This window comes from Sapajus apella, unplaced genomic scaffold (assembly GCF_009761245.1).
Source record: "Sapajus apella isolate SASKATOON/1434 unplaced genomic scaffold, GSC_monkey_1.0 scaffold51, whole genome shotgun sequence".
NCBI classification, from domain to species: domain Eukaryota; kingdom Metazoa; phylum Chordata; class Mammalia; order Primates; family Cebidae; genus Sapajus; species Sapajus apella.
Genome location: NW_022436991.1, coordinates 3,895,628 through 3,910,807, shown reverse-complemented (window position 1 = coordinate 3,910,807; position 15,180 = coordinate 3,895,628). Strand labels below are relative to the sequence as shown.

The 15,180-nt window shown below is 48.3% G+C and overlaps 1 protein-coding gene across 19 annotated transcripts in view; it reads left to right on the top strand.

Moving 5' to 3' along the window:
- The window catches only part of CIITA (class II major histocompatibility complex transactivator), a 60,613-nt gene that overhangs the window by 18,340 nt on the left and 27,093 nt on the right, over positions 1–15,180 (top strand). For 14 of the 19 annotated variants that reach the window (XM_032242779.1, XM_032242777.1, XM_032242772.1 and 11 more), the window contains exons 2-3: positions 12,015–12,164; positions 12,405–12,500. In XM_032242779.1, the coding sequence (XP_032098670.1) occupies positions 12,015–12,164; positions 12,405–12,500 (246 nt within the window). Of the gene's footprint in view, positions 1–5,230; positions 5,885–11,988; positions 12,165–12,355; positions 12,501–15,180 lie in introns of those variants that run through there. The other 5 variants (XM_032242789.1, XM_032242786.1, XM_032242787.1 and 2 more) reach the window with 3 other exon arrangements.

The window sequence follows — 15,180 nt, the reverse complement described above, 5'->3', positions numbered from 1 at the left end:
GACAGATGTATGATGTCATGTATATGACATTATAGTATCACATAGATGCATTTCACTGCCCTAAAAATCCCTGAAAATCCCATGCTCTGTCTATTCATCCCTCTCTTCCCCCCCCCATAACCCTGGCAAACCCTGACCTTTTTATCTCCATCATTTTGCCTTTTTCTTTTTTTGGGGGGACGGTGATGGAGTTTTGCTCTTGTTGCCCAGGCTGGAGTGCAATGGCGCGATCTTGGCTCACCACAACCTCCACCTCCTGGGTTCAAGTGATTCTCCTGCCTCACCTACTAAGTAGCTGCGATTACAGGCATGCACCACCACACCTAGATAATTTTGTATTTTTAGTAGAGACTGTATTTTTCCCTGTTTGTCAGTCTGGTCTCAAACTGCCAACCTCAGGTGATCCGCCTGCCTCAGCCTCCCAAAGTGCTGGAATTACAGGCACGAGCCACCCCACCCGGCCCATTTTGCCTTTTTCAGACAAATAGCTGGAGTTACACCGTGTGCAGCCTCTTCAGATTAGCTTCTTAGACTTGGTGGAGTTGTGTGTTTATTGTTCAAAATTATTTTCATGTATTTATTTTTGAGACAGGGTCTCACTCTTTCGCGCAGGCTGGAGTGAAGTGGCACAATCACAGCTCACTGCAGCCTTGACCTCCCCAGGCTCAAGAGATTCCCCCACCTCAGCCTGCTGAGTAGCTGGGACTACAGACGCACACCACCACGCCCAGCTAATTTTTGTATTTTTTGTAGAAATGGAGTTTTGCCATGATGTCCCTGTTGCTCTCGAACTCCTGGGCTCAAGTGATCTGATCCACCCACCTCAGCCTCCCAAAGTCCTAGGATTACAGGCATGAGCCATCATGCCCAGCCTGAACTGTGTTTTTAAACTGTACGCTGTGTAGCTTAGGCAAGAGAGATTTCAAGGACAGAATTGAGCCCTGCTTCTCCTTGCCCCAATCACCCATCTCTTCCAAACCATCATTTTTTCAGAGCTAAAAGGGATCTGAAAAGGGCCTCTAAGCCACGGGTGTCAAACCCAAGAACCAAAAAGACCATAATGATGTCAATGTGTCCAGGCAGAAGGCAATAGGAAGTAGTGGGGCCTCTGGTAATCCTATTTAATCACAGTGCTCTATCTTCATCTGCTCAGGAATTTAGGATCCATGTGAAATTTCATCTGAAAACGACTGCTCTTGTGTGATCCTCTTATTTAACAGATGAGGGCCCTGGGGACCAGAGAGGGGAACAGGCTTGCCCAGGGTCACACAGCCTCTCAGAAGCAGAGCAGTCCCCAGATCTCAGGTCACATGACTCTCTGAGTCAATTCCATCCCACCAAGCTAATGTAAACACAGCCGTTTCCATGGCTGAGCCAGTCCTTCTTTCTTTAAACTGCTTCCAACTGCTGAGAAGCCCTTTGGCCAGGGACTGGAGCCAATTTTGCTTTAATTTCCAACTTTCCTGCTCTGAAGTTACTTTGTCCTGCCACAGGTTGGTTGGTTCACACCCAAAGGGCAGGGAGCTGCAATAGAAATCCATTCAAGGGCACCGGAATCCGGACAACAAGGAGAAGCAGCAGGCAGCTGTCAATAGGCAGCCGCTCTTTGCATCCTGCAATTCCCAGAGAGCTTACCATTCATCCATTCATTCATCCATTTATTCATTCAATTATGAGACAGGTTCTCACTCTGTTGCCCAGGCTGGAGTACAGCGGTACAATCATTGCTCACTGCAGCTTCAAGCTCCTGAGCTCAAGCCATCTTCCCGCCTCAGCCTCCCAAGTAGCCAAGACTACATGGGCACTCCACCACACTCAGCTCATTTTTCTTTCATTTCTGAATAGATGGGGTTTCACCATGTTGCCCAGGCTGGTGTCAAACTCCTGGTCTCAAGTCATTCTCCTACCTCTGCCTCTCAAAATGGTGGGATTACAGGCGTGAGCTCAGATAGCTTTCCTCTTAATCACCTTTCCATCTGAACTGGCACCAGAGCGGGGAAGGTGCACCCAACACCCCAGACGCTGCAACCTCAGTGCTTTCTGCTCCTTCTCTGTGTGGAAGTGGCCTGTTTGGGCACCCAGGACCAACCCCTTCCAAAACCCTCTGTAGAACAAGACCCTCCTGTGCACCTCAATTCCATTGCAGGACGGGACAGAATTGAATCCCGCTTCTCCCTGCCCCTATCACCCATCCCTCCCAAGCCATCATCTTTCCAGCAGGTCAGAGCTAGAAGGGACCTGCGAGGGCCTCCAAGCCCCTCCAAGGGTAACAAATCCGAGTGCCAAAGGGGATATAATGATGTGAAATGTCTCCAGGCAAAAGGCAATAGGGAGTAGTGGGGTCTCTGGTAACAGTTGTGTGTGGTGGTCATTGACACACACACACACATATTGGCTTAGAAAACAAAACAAGTAGGCCTACCGACCAGATTCAACTTCTGATTTTGAAGCCAAGCCCTCATAGCACATGTGAGAAGCCTGCAGGTCAGAGAGGGGATTCAGACCCAACCAATAGCAATATTTCCAGACCTCTCCTGACATGAAGCTCATTTGACCTCCTGACCCCATTACACACATATATATGCCCACACATGCATGTATACACATGCACATGTCTTCCAGTCTCCCTGCCTTGAGGACAAATGATCAGATCCTGCATCTTTTCCAGGCCCATAAGCCCCGGAGTGTTGCTACATGCCTCAGTTTCCTCTCCATCTCCTATGACCTCCTCGTGCCACTCCCGGAAGTGAAGTCTTGAGTGAGACAGTCGTTTCTCTAAGTCGTCTCTCTGTCTCATTTTCCTGGGATACCTACGCTTGGTTGGCCAACAGCAGGCTGGACAGCGAGGGGCTTCCTCCTCTACATCCATCTCCTCCCCCAACCTGTTCATGTCCAGCGTGTTCTTATCTCTTCCCCAGGACTGTGGGCTCTTGGGCACAAGTCAAGCCATCCCCACACAGCCTATAGGGTGGCAAGAGCAGAGGTGTGTTTCTTTGTGAGCATCTCTAGGTTCCAGGCTCTGTGTGGTTGGTGAGCCACAGAGGTACCGATGCCACCCCATGAACCCTCCTGTTTCTTTTCTTTTCAACTCTTGGGCCGTTAAACCTTTGATTAACTGCATAGCCCACCCCAGTTCATAGTATACTATGCTCTTTGGTTCACCTGAGGGATCGCTCTTCATTAATGTCTCTACTTCCCGTTCTGGGTACCCATTCTAATGCATTTCAGGTGTATTCTTCTGTTTGTGCGTGCTCTTATAAAACATGTTTTCCACTGGGTGCCGTGGCCCATACTTGTAATCCCAGAAGTTTGGGAGGCCGAGGCAGATGGATCACCTGAGGTCAGGAGTTCAAGACCACCCTGGCCAACATGGCAAAAGCTCGTCTCTACTAAAAACAAAAATTAGCTTGGTATGGTGGTGCACACCTGCAATCCCAGCCATGTGTTGCTTTTTAAGGTGCATGTGTGTCACTCTGCTCATCTGGAAGATCTGGAGCTCTTATAGAGCTCATCCAGTTTCTATTGAGACGGAGTCTCGCTCTGTCACCCAGACTGCACTTGATCTTTTTTTTTTTTTTTTTTTTTTTGAGACGGAGTTTCACTCATGTTACCCAGGCTGGAGTGCAATGGCGCGATCTTGGCTCACCGCAACCTCCGCCTCCTGGGTTCAGGCAATTCTCCTGCCTCAGCCTCCTGAGTAGATGGGATTACAGGCACGCGCCACCATGCCCAGCTGATTTTTTGTATTTTTTAGTAGAGACGGGGTTTCACCATGTTGACCAGGATGGTCTCGATCTCTTGACCTCGTGATCCACCCGCCTCGGCCTCCCAAAGTGCTGGGATTACAGGCTTGAGCCACCGCCCCCGGCCTTGATCTTGACTCACTGCAACCTCCACCTCCCAGGTTCAAGTGATTCTCTTGCCTCAACCTCCCGTGTAGCTGGGATTACAGGCGCATGCCACCACACCAGCTGATTTTGGTATTTTGAATAGAGATACAGTTTCACTGTGTTGGCCAGGCTGGTCTCGAACTCCTGACCTCAGGTGATCTGCCTGCCTCAGCCTCCCAAAGTGCTGGGATTGCAGGTGTGAGCCACCACCCTTGGCTTGAAGCCTCCTCGCAGGTCCCCTCTAGCTCTGACCTGCTGGAAAGATGATAGCTTGGGAGGGATGGGTGATTGGGCAGGGGGAGGCAGGGTTCAATTCTGTCCTGTCCTGCAATGGAATTGAGGTGCACAGGAAGGTCCTCTTCTACAGAGGGTCTTGGAGGGGACTGGCCCTAGGTACCCAAGCAAGCCAGTTTCACACAGAGAAGGATCAGGAAGCACTGAGGTTGCAGCATCTGGGGTGTTGGGTGCACCTTCCAGCTCTGGTGCCAGCTCAGATGGAAAGGTGACAGTATTATAGTGTAGTATCTCTCCCCTAAAATGTCATCTGGGTCTACATTGCAAGCCTCTTGGCAGGGACCGTGTGGTCAACTTCTTTGGGGCCCCTAAGGAGCTGAGCTCAGTGACTTTCTTATGGGGTGCTCCGCAAATCATTGTTTTACAGCTTTACAGGGGAAAAGTGAGACATGTTTGTTAGATTTTATCTGGAGGACTACAGGGTACATGAGGAAAAGGGGAACTCATTTGAACTATTGCCCCTGCAAAGAAGCTGTTTGGGGTCTGGTCACGGTACATAGGCATTCCTAGGTTCCTGACTTCCCACCTCCCTCTGGCCCCCGGAAGCAGCTTGTCATGAGGTTGGAGAGCAGGATGGTGTGGTCAGGGGAAAGGCAAAGGAGAAAAGACTGCCAGACAATGAGGAATCAGAATCTCAAAACGACCCAACTGAAGGGGCTCCCACACTCACTGAAACAGAAGCTCAGAGGGCTAAGGTAATGTACTCAGGATCAAAGGTAGAGCAGAAACTAAAACCGTATCTCTAGGTACACAGTTCAGAGGTCTTCCAATTACTCCTCAGGAGGCGAAGTTCATGGTCAAGACTAGGGAAATATGCCTTCTCTCTTTTTTTTTTTTTTTTTTTTTGAGACAGAGTCTCACTCTGTCACCCAGACTGGAGTGCAGTGGCGTGATCTTGGCTCACTGTATCCTCCGCCTCCCGGGTTCGAGCAATTTTCCTGCCTCAACCCCCTGAGTAGCTAGGATTACAGGCACCCACACCATGCCCGGCTAACTTTTGTATTTTTGTAGAGATGAGGTTTCACCATATTGGCAGGCTGGTCTTGAGCTCCTGACCTCAAGTAATTTGCCCACCTCGGCCTCCCAAAGTCCTGGGATTACAGGCATGAGCCTCCACCCCCGGCCTCCTTCTCATGCTCTTTAATCATAGTTCAGAGCAGTGCTGGAGGCTTTTAGGGGTAGCAAAAGAGCCTCCTTCTCCCTTGCAGTGCCTCCTTACACCCTCAAAGATACACTCCCCTTCTCTGGGAAGAAAGCATTTAATAAACTGGACGTGATCTCAGTGGCGGCATCTATAAAATGGGTATAATCATACCAATCTCCCAGAGTTGCCATTAGTGGTTGAAAGAGAATAGTAAATGCAAGATATCCAGCACAGCCCCAGACACGAAGAACTCTTTCCTTGTCACTGTCACAGAGGTAAGAAGCAACTAATAATAATCATGGCCATCACACATATTGTCCTCACCATGCAGAAGTTTTGTGCTGCTGTAAGCTACTTGTCATTTAGCACTTACTGATCACCAGTCCCTTTTCTAAGGGCTGCATGCGACTTAACTTCCCTAATTCTTATGAGTTGCCAATTATCATTATTCCTGTTTTACAGATGAGGAAACTGAGGCTCTAAGTGGTTTAAGAAATGAACTTGTGGCCGGGCACGGTGGCTCATGCCTGTAATCCCAGCACTTGGAGAGGCCAAGGTAGGGGATCACCTGAGGTCGGGAGTTCAAGACCAGCCTGAACAACATGGCGGAACCGCATCTCTACTAAAAATACAAAAATTAGCCAGGTGCAGTGGTGGACACCTGTAATCCCAGTTGCTTGGGAGGCTGAGACAGGAGAATTGCTTGAACATGGGAGGTGGAGTTTGCAGTGAGCTGAGATTGCACCATTGTACTCCAGCCTCAGTGACAGAGCGAGACTCTGTCTCAAAAAAAAAAAAAAAAAAGAACTTGCTCAGATTGTAGTGGGTTGTTTGGGAGGGGGTAGTCTCAACATCGGCAAACTTCACCCCAGAGCTCACCACCGGAGCTCCCAGCCATTTCCCACCAGCCGAGACGGAACATCATGCGGCACACAGAAGAGCTACATCCACTGGTTTCAGGTTGCTTCGGTCTGAGTTAGAACACTCCCGCAACACTTGATTTTCCTCGGGGGAGAGAGAAATGAATTGTTATGTCAGATACCTGTTTAGTATTAATACTTGGTCTTTCAAGTCCTGCATGCAGTGTGAAGTGGGGATGAAAATGAACCCCAAAAGAGGACTTTTGGTGGCCAAAAGATGAGGAACATTTTCTCAAGTTAGACGTGGAAGGTGGTGGCCCTGGAGAAACAGTTTCAAAGAGGACCTTCTAAAAATACTTCCCGTTTACCAAAAAGACACAAACCGCACCTCTGCCCTGTCCCCAGATGGCTGCTCAAAAGGAGAAATTGTCTTGCCACCATACCTCCCCTCCCTGACTGAGGGCACCACCCCAGGGTGGCGGGGGGGACCAAGAGCAATCCAAAAAGGCTATCGAGTGGGCTGAGGCTTTGGAGATGGGTAGTTTGGTTCAAATCTCAGCTCACACATCTCTCTGAGCCTGTCTCTTCTTCTGAAAAAAATAGGAATACAAATAGCTGAGGTGTAAGTTAGACCAAATGGGGAACGTCTGTAAGTCATGTCATTTGCTGCCCGGCACTTGCTGGGCACTGTGAATTCTAGTTCAGTATCATTGCCAGGGATGGAGAGAGCCTGCCATGTGCAGAAATATGCTGAGAGCTGGGAGGAGGTAAGCTAGAGGGATGTGGTCCCTGCCCTCCACGGGCTGGGGGTAGCTGAAGGGCTCTCTCTCTTGCCATAGGATGACCACGGCCATCTTTTTCCTCTACCCTCCTCTGGTATTGTGGGTTGGAGAAGGAGTGCAATGAAGGGGCCTTTGAAGCACCTCCTAAGCATCTGTAGGCATAGGAAGCTTGGCTCTGGGGATAGAGGAAGGTCCCAGGCCAAGATCCAAGTAGACCTTGGTGTGACTGGGAGGCAGCTATGGTGTTGTGGGGAAACCTAGAGTCTCAGGCCTGAGTCTTAGCTTTGATACCCCCTAATGTAATGAGCTTCCTTTGACTGTGGGCTTCTTAGGTAGCTGGCATGCCACACAGAAGTTCCCTTGGCCTTCAGATGATCCCGTAGGGCAGTCATTCTGTTTGTTTGAGATGGTAACTCACTCTGTTACCCAGGCTGGAGGGCAGTGGCATGATCTTGGCTCACTGCAGCCTCCGCCTCCCAGGTTCAAGTGAGTCTCTTGCCTCAGCCTCCTAAGTTGCTGGGATTACAGGAGTGTACCACCATGCCCAGCTAATTTTTGTATTTTTAGTAGAGATGGGATTTCACCATGTTGCCCAAGCTGGTGTTGATCTCCTGACCTCAAGTGATCCCCCTGCCTCAGCCTCCCAAAGTGCTGAGCTGCAAGGCAATCTTCATTCTCCAGATCTAATGTTGGGGAAACTGATGCTCAGAGAGGTCAAGCGACTTGGCTAAGACATCACAGCCAGGATTCAGACTCAAGCTCCTAAACCACGTGACCTTGAACAGGCCATTTCACTGCGGTGTGTGAACCTCCTCCAAGATGAAATGGGCATAACACTCTATCCTGCCTTTTCCTCAGAGCTCTGTGGGAACTCAGATGGGGAGAGAGGCAGAAGTCCATTGTGAGCTGCAAATCCAGCTCACCCAAGAGGAAGTACTTAAGGTACAGGAAGTACTTCCTTTAGTCTTAAGGAAGCAGGGAGAGGGTTGCCGAAATGTGTATTGGGGACTTCCAGGAGGGGGTTTCCTCTTGTCCAGGTTGAGCCAGTGACACAGATCTTAGGCCCCCTGGTGACTTTCTGCCCAGGCAACTTCTCTGTGGTGGTGATGGGGTGTGTGGCCAGGTCATTCAAACTCTCCTGCTGGCTGTACTATAGGCTGTGGTTTTTGTTTTTGTTTTTTGACACAGTCTGGCTCTATCACCCAGGCTGGAACGCAGCCTCGACCTCCTGGGCTCAAGCGATCCTTCTACCTTAGTCTCCCAAGTAGCTGGAATTACAGGCACGTGCCACCACAGCCGGCTAATTATTGTGTTATTTGTAGAGATAGGGTTTCGCCATGTTGCCCAGGCTGGTCTCAAACTCCTGGACTCAAGTGATTCTCCTGCCTCGGACTTCCAAAGTGCTAGAGTTTCTACAGATGTGAGCCACCATGCCCAGCCTGCAGAGGGCTTTCTTCTTCCTATGAAGTCTGAGGGTCCCCTGATGCAAAAGAACAGAAAGCTTGGCTTCACAAAGTTTGACCTAGGAGGAAATGGAAGGGAAAGAGTCCCTTTGTCACTCACAGAGGTAGGAAGTGAACTAATAATAACGATGGCCATCACAGATACTGTCCTCACCATGCCAAAGTTTTGTGTTGCCTTCAGCTACTCTTCATTCAGCCCTTACTGATTGCCAGTCTCCTTTCTAAGGGCTCCACGCGACTTAACTCCCCTAATTCTTATGAGTTGTCAATTATCATTATTCCCATTTTACAGATGAGGAAACTGAGGCTCCAAGTGGTTTAAAAAATGAACTTGCCCACGTTGCAGTGCGTTGGTAGGTAAGGGTAGTCTCAGAGTTGGTCAATTTTGCCCTAAAGCTCACTATACTTGCCTTCTTTCCCTTCTCAATGTATTTCTCTGACTGCAGGCTTCATCACACGGCAATGTCATTTAGAGCTTGAAGAGATTGTCAATAAGTGAGGGTGGGCTAAATGTCTCCAGGTTCCTCCCACCATGTCCCATCTGTGATATGGCCTGCGTCTCTATGCTTGGGCCTAGATAGGACAAGGGAGATCATTTTATTGGGTACATTTTGATTGGGAGGAAACAGCACCAGCCTGGGAGTCTTGTGGGAGGGGCAGGGGAGAGCAGGTGCAAGGTCAGCCACCAACAGGCCACGGGGTCTTGTGGAAGTCATGTCCTTCCCAGGGTCTCAGTCTTGTCATCTGTAGAGTGAAGTAAAGAGATCAAGCTTAAAGGTCCCTGGCAGACCTGATGCCCTGTCAGAAAACTGAGTTAGGGTAATTTGCCCAAAGTCCAAAGTCACACAGCTCATTCACAAAGTTGCTAGGGTCAGTCTGGAGCTCTTGTTAGGAGATCACACTGCCTCAAAGAGGAGGCAGATTGCTGCCACACAGGTTCTCCATAAAGACCACAGGTGGAATGGGAGGCGGGCAGCAGGCAGGAGTGGGGGCAAGGGAGTCTTCTCTCACTGCTCTGAGAGAACAGTCAACTGTGTGCCTGTGTCCCAGAACAATGTGCTGGAAGGGGTGGAGCGTCCCACCCCACCCCCACCTCCCAGCCTTGGCCCCGCTCCAGGGAAAGGGTGGTGGCCGCATCTTTCAGTTCTGCTTCCTCCAGTCACGGCTGGCTGGGACCTCGCTGCACGCCAGTTATGTTTGGGTTCCTGCAGCCCCTACTCCGCTGTCATGAACAAGCAGCCCCTGTCAGTGCCCCAGGTTGGGCTGGAAAGATCATTCTCTGTGACCTCCGGGGTCTGTGCTGAGCCCCTCGATCGGCAGTGAGAGCTGTGGATAAGTGCAAGAAAATGAGCCTCTGGGCCGGGCGTGGTGGCAGGCGCCTGTAATCCCAGCTACTTGGGAGGTGGAGGCAGGAAAATCACTTGAACCTGGGAGGTGGAGGTTGCAGTGAGCCGAGATTGCACCACTGCACTCCAACCTCGGTGACAGAGTGAGACTCTGTCTCAAAAAAACAAAACAAAGAAAAAAAAAAAAAAAAAAAGAGAAAAGAAAAGAAAAGGGAGCCTCTGGAATGGGGTGACAAGTTGCATGTGTGTTTTCTCATGAGCTTAACCTTCAATTCATTCTCTTCTGGGCCCAGGACACGGCAGTAGCAGGCTCCCTCAGGTCCTCCAGCTTCAGGACCAGCTGTCCTCTTACCTCCTCCAGGAAACTCCCTTTGTTTCCTTCTGGCCTTCATCTGCATGCCATGTGTGGTGTGTTGAAAGGTGGACCCCCCAAAAGATATGTCCATATCAAATCCCTGGAACCTGTCAGTGTGACTTTATTCGGAAAAAGGGCCTTTGCAGATAGAATTAAGGGCCTGGGTGCAGTGGCTCACATCTGTAATCCTGGCACTTTGGGAGTGCTGAAATGGGAGGATCACCTGAGGTCAGGAGTTCAAGACCAGCCTGGCCAACATGGCAAAACCTCATTTCTACTAAAAATACAAAAATGTGCTGGGCATGGTGGTGGGCACCTGTAGTCCCAGCTACTCAGGAGGCTGAGGCAAAAGAATCGCTTGAACCCAGGAGGCGGAGGTCGCAGTGAGCCAAGATCGCACCACTGCAGTCCAGCCTAGGTGACAGAGACTCCGTCTCAAAAAGAAAAATACAGTTCAATGATCTTTTTGAAATATTCACAGAGTTGTGCGGCCATCTCCCATCCTCACAGTCAATTTTAGAACATTTCATCACCCCGCAAAGAAACTCCATGCTCATCAGCAGTTGTTCCCCGTTTTCTTCCAAAACTGCTCTCTGCCATGCCCTAGGCAACCACTAATATGCTTCCTTTAAAAATAATAATAGTAATAACAGAGATAGGATCTTGCTATGTTGCCCAGGCTGGTCTTCAACACCTGGGCTCACTGTCTCAGCCTCCCAAAGTGCTGGGATTTCAGGCTTGAGCCACCATGTCCCACCCCTTCTACTTTCTGTCTCTATGGATTTGTTAATTCTGGACATTTCAAATCAATAGAATCATACAATATGTGACCCTTTGTGTCTGGCTTCTTCACTTGGCATTTTTTAAGGTTCATCTACATTGTAGCATATATCAATGCTTTCTCCCTTTAGTGCTGGAATATTTTATTGCATAAATAAGCAATATTTTGTTTGTCCATTCATTTTTTGAAGGATATTTGGGTTGTTTTCATATTTTGGCTATTATGAGTTATGCTTCTATGAACATTCATGTACATGTTTTTGTGTAGATATATCTGGGGTTTTTGTTTTGTTTTATTAATACATAATATTATACACATTTATGGGGTACATGTGATTATTTATTACATGCATAGAATGTGTAATAATCATGTCAGGATATATGAGGTATCTACATCTGGGATTGTTTAAAGATTAAATGAAATAGCATCAAAAGTATTTAATATGCCCTTCAAAAAATGATGATGAGGAAATCTTAAAATCTGCTCAGATTCCTTCGGTTTACATATTAGGAAACTGAGGCACAGAAAAGAGAAGAGACTCACTCAAGGCCACCCAAGGCAGTAGAGCACTGCAGTTAAATGCAGGGCCTTTAGCAGGACTGTCTGGGTTCAAATCCTGGTTCCGGTTGGACATGGGTTTCCTTACATAAATCACTTCACCTCTCTGAGCCTCTGTTTTCTCATATGCAAAGTGAGGATAACAATAGTGCCTTCCTTACATGGTTGCTGATACAAGGATTAAATGTGCCAGCTCATGCCTGGCATATGGTAAGTGCCTTATAAATCTTAGCTGTTACCATTCCTGGCAGTGCCAAATGCGGGACAGGTCTCCTGACACTCTGGTGTGAGATTGATGGAATCCACACTTCCCAGTTCCCTTTTCTACCTCCTGGTATCTTCTCATGTGGTTATAAGTTCCTTGGAGGAAGGGAATGTGGCTTCCTCTGCCCACCACCCTGAGCATGTAAGAATTGCTGAATGAGCACTTTTATTCACTCCTCGCATCCCCAGCCCTCACCAGCTGCGAGTTGTTATAGGTGTCAATCTTCTGCCTCTTTCTAACACCCTGGGAGCTGACTGAGCATGTCTTCCCTCCCAGGCAGCACACAGTGTGCCACCATGGAGTTGGGACCCCTAGAAGGCGGCAGCTACCTGGAACTTCTCAACAGCAGTGCTGACCCCCTGCACCTCTATCACTTACATGACCCAATGGACCTGGCTGGAGAAGAAGAGACTGAGTTTCACTCAGGTGAGCCCTCTTCCCTCTGCCCTCTCCCTGTATTCCCCACCCCTCAGCTTGCTGTAGAGATGGCAATCAGGGGAAGTTCCTGCCCCTGAGCTCCTGTCAGCACCAAGGACAGCTCTCCAGTCTGTGGACCGCTTGCTGAAGATGAGGTCGATCTGCCAGCCCTACCCTGCCTCTCCCTCCTTCCCCACCAGCCCTCTTCCCAGAAATTTCCTGCTTCATCCAAGGGACTTTTCCTCCCAGAAACTGACATGGACACCATCAACTGTGACCAGTTCAGCAGGCTGTGGCGTGACATGGAAGGGGATGAAGAGACCAGGGAGGCTTATGCCAGTATCGGTGAGGAAACGTGAGCCCAGAAAACAATAGTCAAGGGAAAGGGTTCTTTGCTATCACTTGTCAATCTCACCCATTCATCATGAGCCACGGCAGGCCCCTCCCATGGAAATCATGGCAAGAAAGATACAGAGTAACGAGTGGAAGAGGTGGGAGATGGAGGCCAGTGTGGGAAATAGGCCCCTTCACTAATGACCACCAGGCAAACAAAATCTCATGTATATATTCTCCACCTCCATTTCTACACCCATTTCTGTTTCTTGCTCTTCTGTCCATCCTTTCTACAAAGCCCACACCGTACACCTCTTTCCCTTTTCCCCCCAGCTCCTTAGCCAAGCTACTCCAGTGTTTGTAATAACTAGCATTTACCGGATACTCAGTATGTTCATTGCTGTCCGTACATTATCATCTGAAATCCTTACAACAACAAAGGAAATGCATATTATTAGTTTCTGTCTTTTACAAATGAGGAAATTGAGGTTTAGAGAGTTGAAACAACCTAACCAAGGTTGCATCAGAGAGAGTAATGTGCAGGTCTGAAATTCTAACCTAGATCTTTCTCATTTCAAAGTCTCCATTTTCAACTACAAAAAAAGAAAGTGTCTGGGGTTGGAAGGTTTGCTAAGGCTTAAGCAGAGAAGCTAATGTGCAGCTTTCAGACAAGGGCAGAACTCTTGGGGAGAGGTGGTGGTGTTGTTGCTGTTACTGGTTTGTTTTCTGGGAAAGGGAAATGGGATAGAGAATCCCTTCCCACCAGCATCACCACCATCTCATACAGAACCTCTGTTGAATTAGAAAACCGTGCCCCTCTTCTGGAGGATGCAGTCCCTACCAGGAAGTAACTGCTTGGCTAGCAAAGTGCAAGCTGGATTCCTGCCCCCATTTTCCCTGTTGGCGAGGGCACCCTTGCGCAGTGAACAACCTTCAAAATGGTTCTTAGTGGTGCTCTTCCTGGCAACCCAGGAGCTGCATCATTCAGCAGTCCTGTGCTCAATGCAAACGTGGCTAATTTTTCCCCAGGGCACAGTTTACTGAACATCATACAAAAGAAGAAAATGGAGGAAACATAATTGTTCATGTTTCCGAAATTACAGAACTGAGAGCCGTCTGACTGCTTCCTTCCTTTCCTGGGAATTTACAAGGGAGAAAGAGGAGTGATTGGGGCAGAGGACAATCGCATTTCTTCACAACTGGAGGCAGTCATTAAGGATTTGGGCATGTCATAGGATTTGGGTTTTTGTCTTTTTCTTAGGGGCATCTCCACAGACAGTGGAAGCTGCCTAAGCAAGTAGCTGAGGCAAGTAGATGAGGCAGTCCAGTTTCTGTTGCTTAGAATAACATGCTGATATTGAGTGATTTATAAAGAAAACAATTATTTCTTAATGGTTCTGGAGGCCGAGAAGTCCAAGGTTAGGGGTGGCATCTGGTGAGGACCTTCTTGCTGTTAGAGACTCTCTGCAGAGTCCCAAGGCAGTGCAGGGCATCATGAGGCAAGAGGTTTCAGTGTGAGTCTCTGTTCCTCTTCTCATAAAACCACTAGTCTTACTCCCATGACAACCCATTAACTTATTAACTTCTTTATTCACTAATTCATGAACAGATTAACCCATTCATGAGGGAAGAGCACCAATCACCTCTTAAAGGCCCCACCTCTCAGTGCTACCACATAGGAGATTACACTTGTACATGAGTTTTGGAGAAGACAAACATTCAAACCATAACAGGCAGAATCACCCAAGTCTGCTCCTGAAGTCTATGGGTGTTCTCCCTGCTTCTAGAAGGTGAAGCCCAGGCCTGGGAAAGTATTCTTTTGCAGCATCCTGAAATATGACCTTAGCTTCCAAATGTGTAAGCTGGAGATAATAAATCACATCCACCATCATGGGAAGGTTGTAAGACTGAATCAGTTACAATGTGAAGCATTTAGAAAAGGAATTTGCACAGAGTAAGCAGTAAGGAAATGTTAGATACTACCCCACCACCACCATCATCACGCCACCATTATCATCATCTTAGTTTTCATCATTTTCATTATGGCCATCGTTCCATTCCTCAGCTCAAAAGCCTTCTATGGCTCCCCATTGCTTATAAAACCAAGTCCTAACTTTCCCTAACATGAAACTTCTACCGCTATCACATTATCTCTGAGGGTTTTCTAAACATACTCTGAACATCTTTCCTCACTCTGTCACTATGACCCAGAAAGCTATCCACATTCTCCTTCTCCCAGACTCTGCCCCATCTTTCAAGGTCTGACTCCAGGATCCTTTCCTCCAGGAAGCCTTCCCTGATTGCCCCATCCCACTATACACTTTTTTCTCTTACCTCATGTCATGATGCCTGTATTCCAAGGGCTCAAAGCCATGTACACCTTTATATAGTTAGCACTATTTATTGAGTGCCTACTGTATACCAGCTACTGTGGTGGATGCTCTAGATGCAGAACCTCTATTCATCATGGGTAGTAGGCATTATTTATTCACCTTACACAGATGAGGAAATGGGGGCCCAGAGTGCTTAAGTAACTAGCCCAGGATTGCACAGCTAGTAGGGCTAGTGGAGAGTAGAGATGGAATTTGAACCCAAATCCCACGGCAACTCTACCACTCTGCCTTGCTCTTCTTTGTAGCAGTGGATAAGTTTTCATGGATACATACCTCACTCTTTCAATTAGATTAAGAAC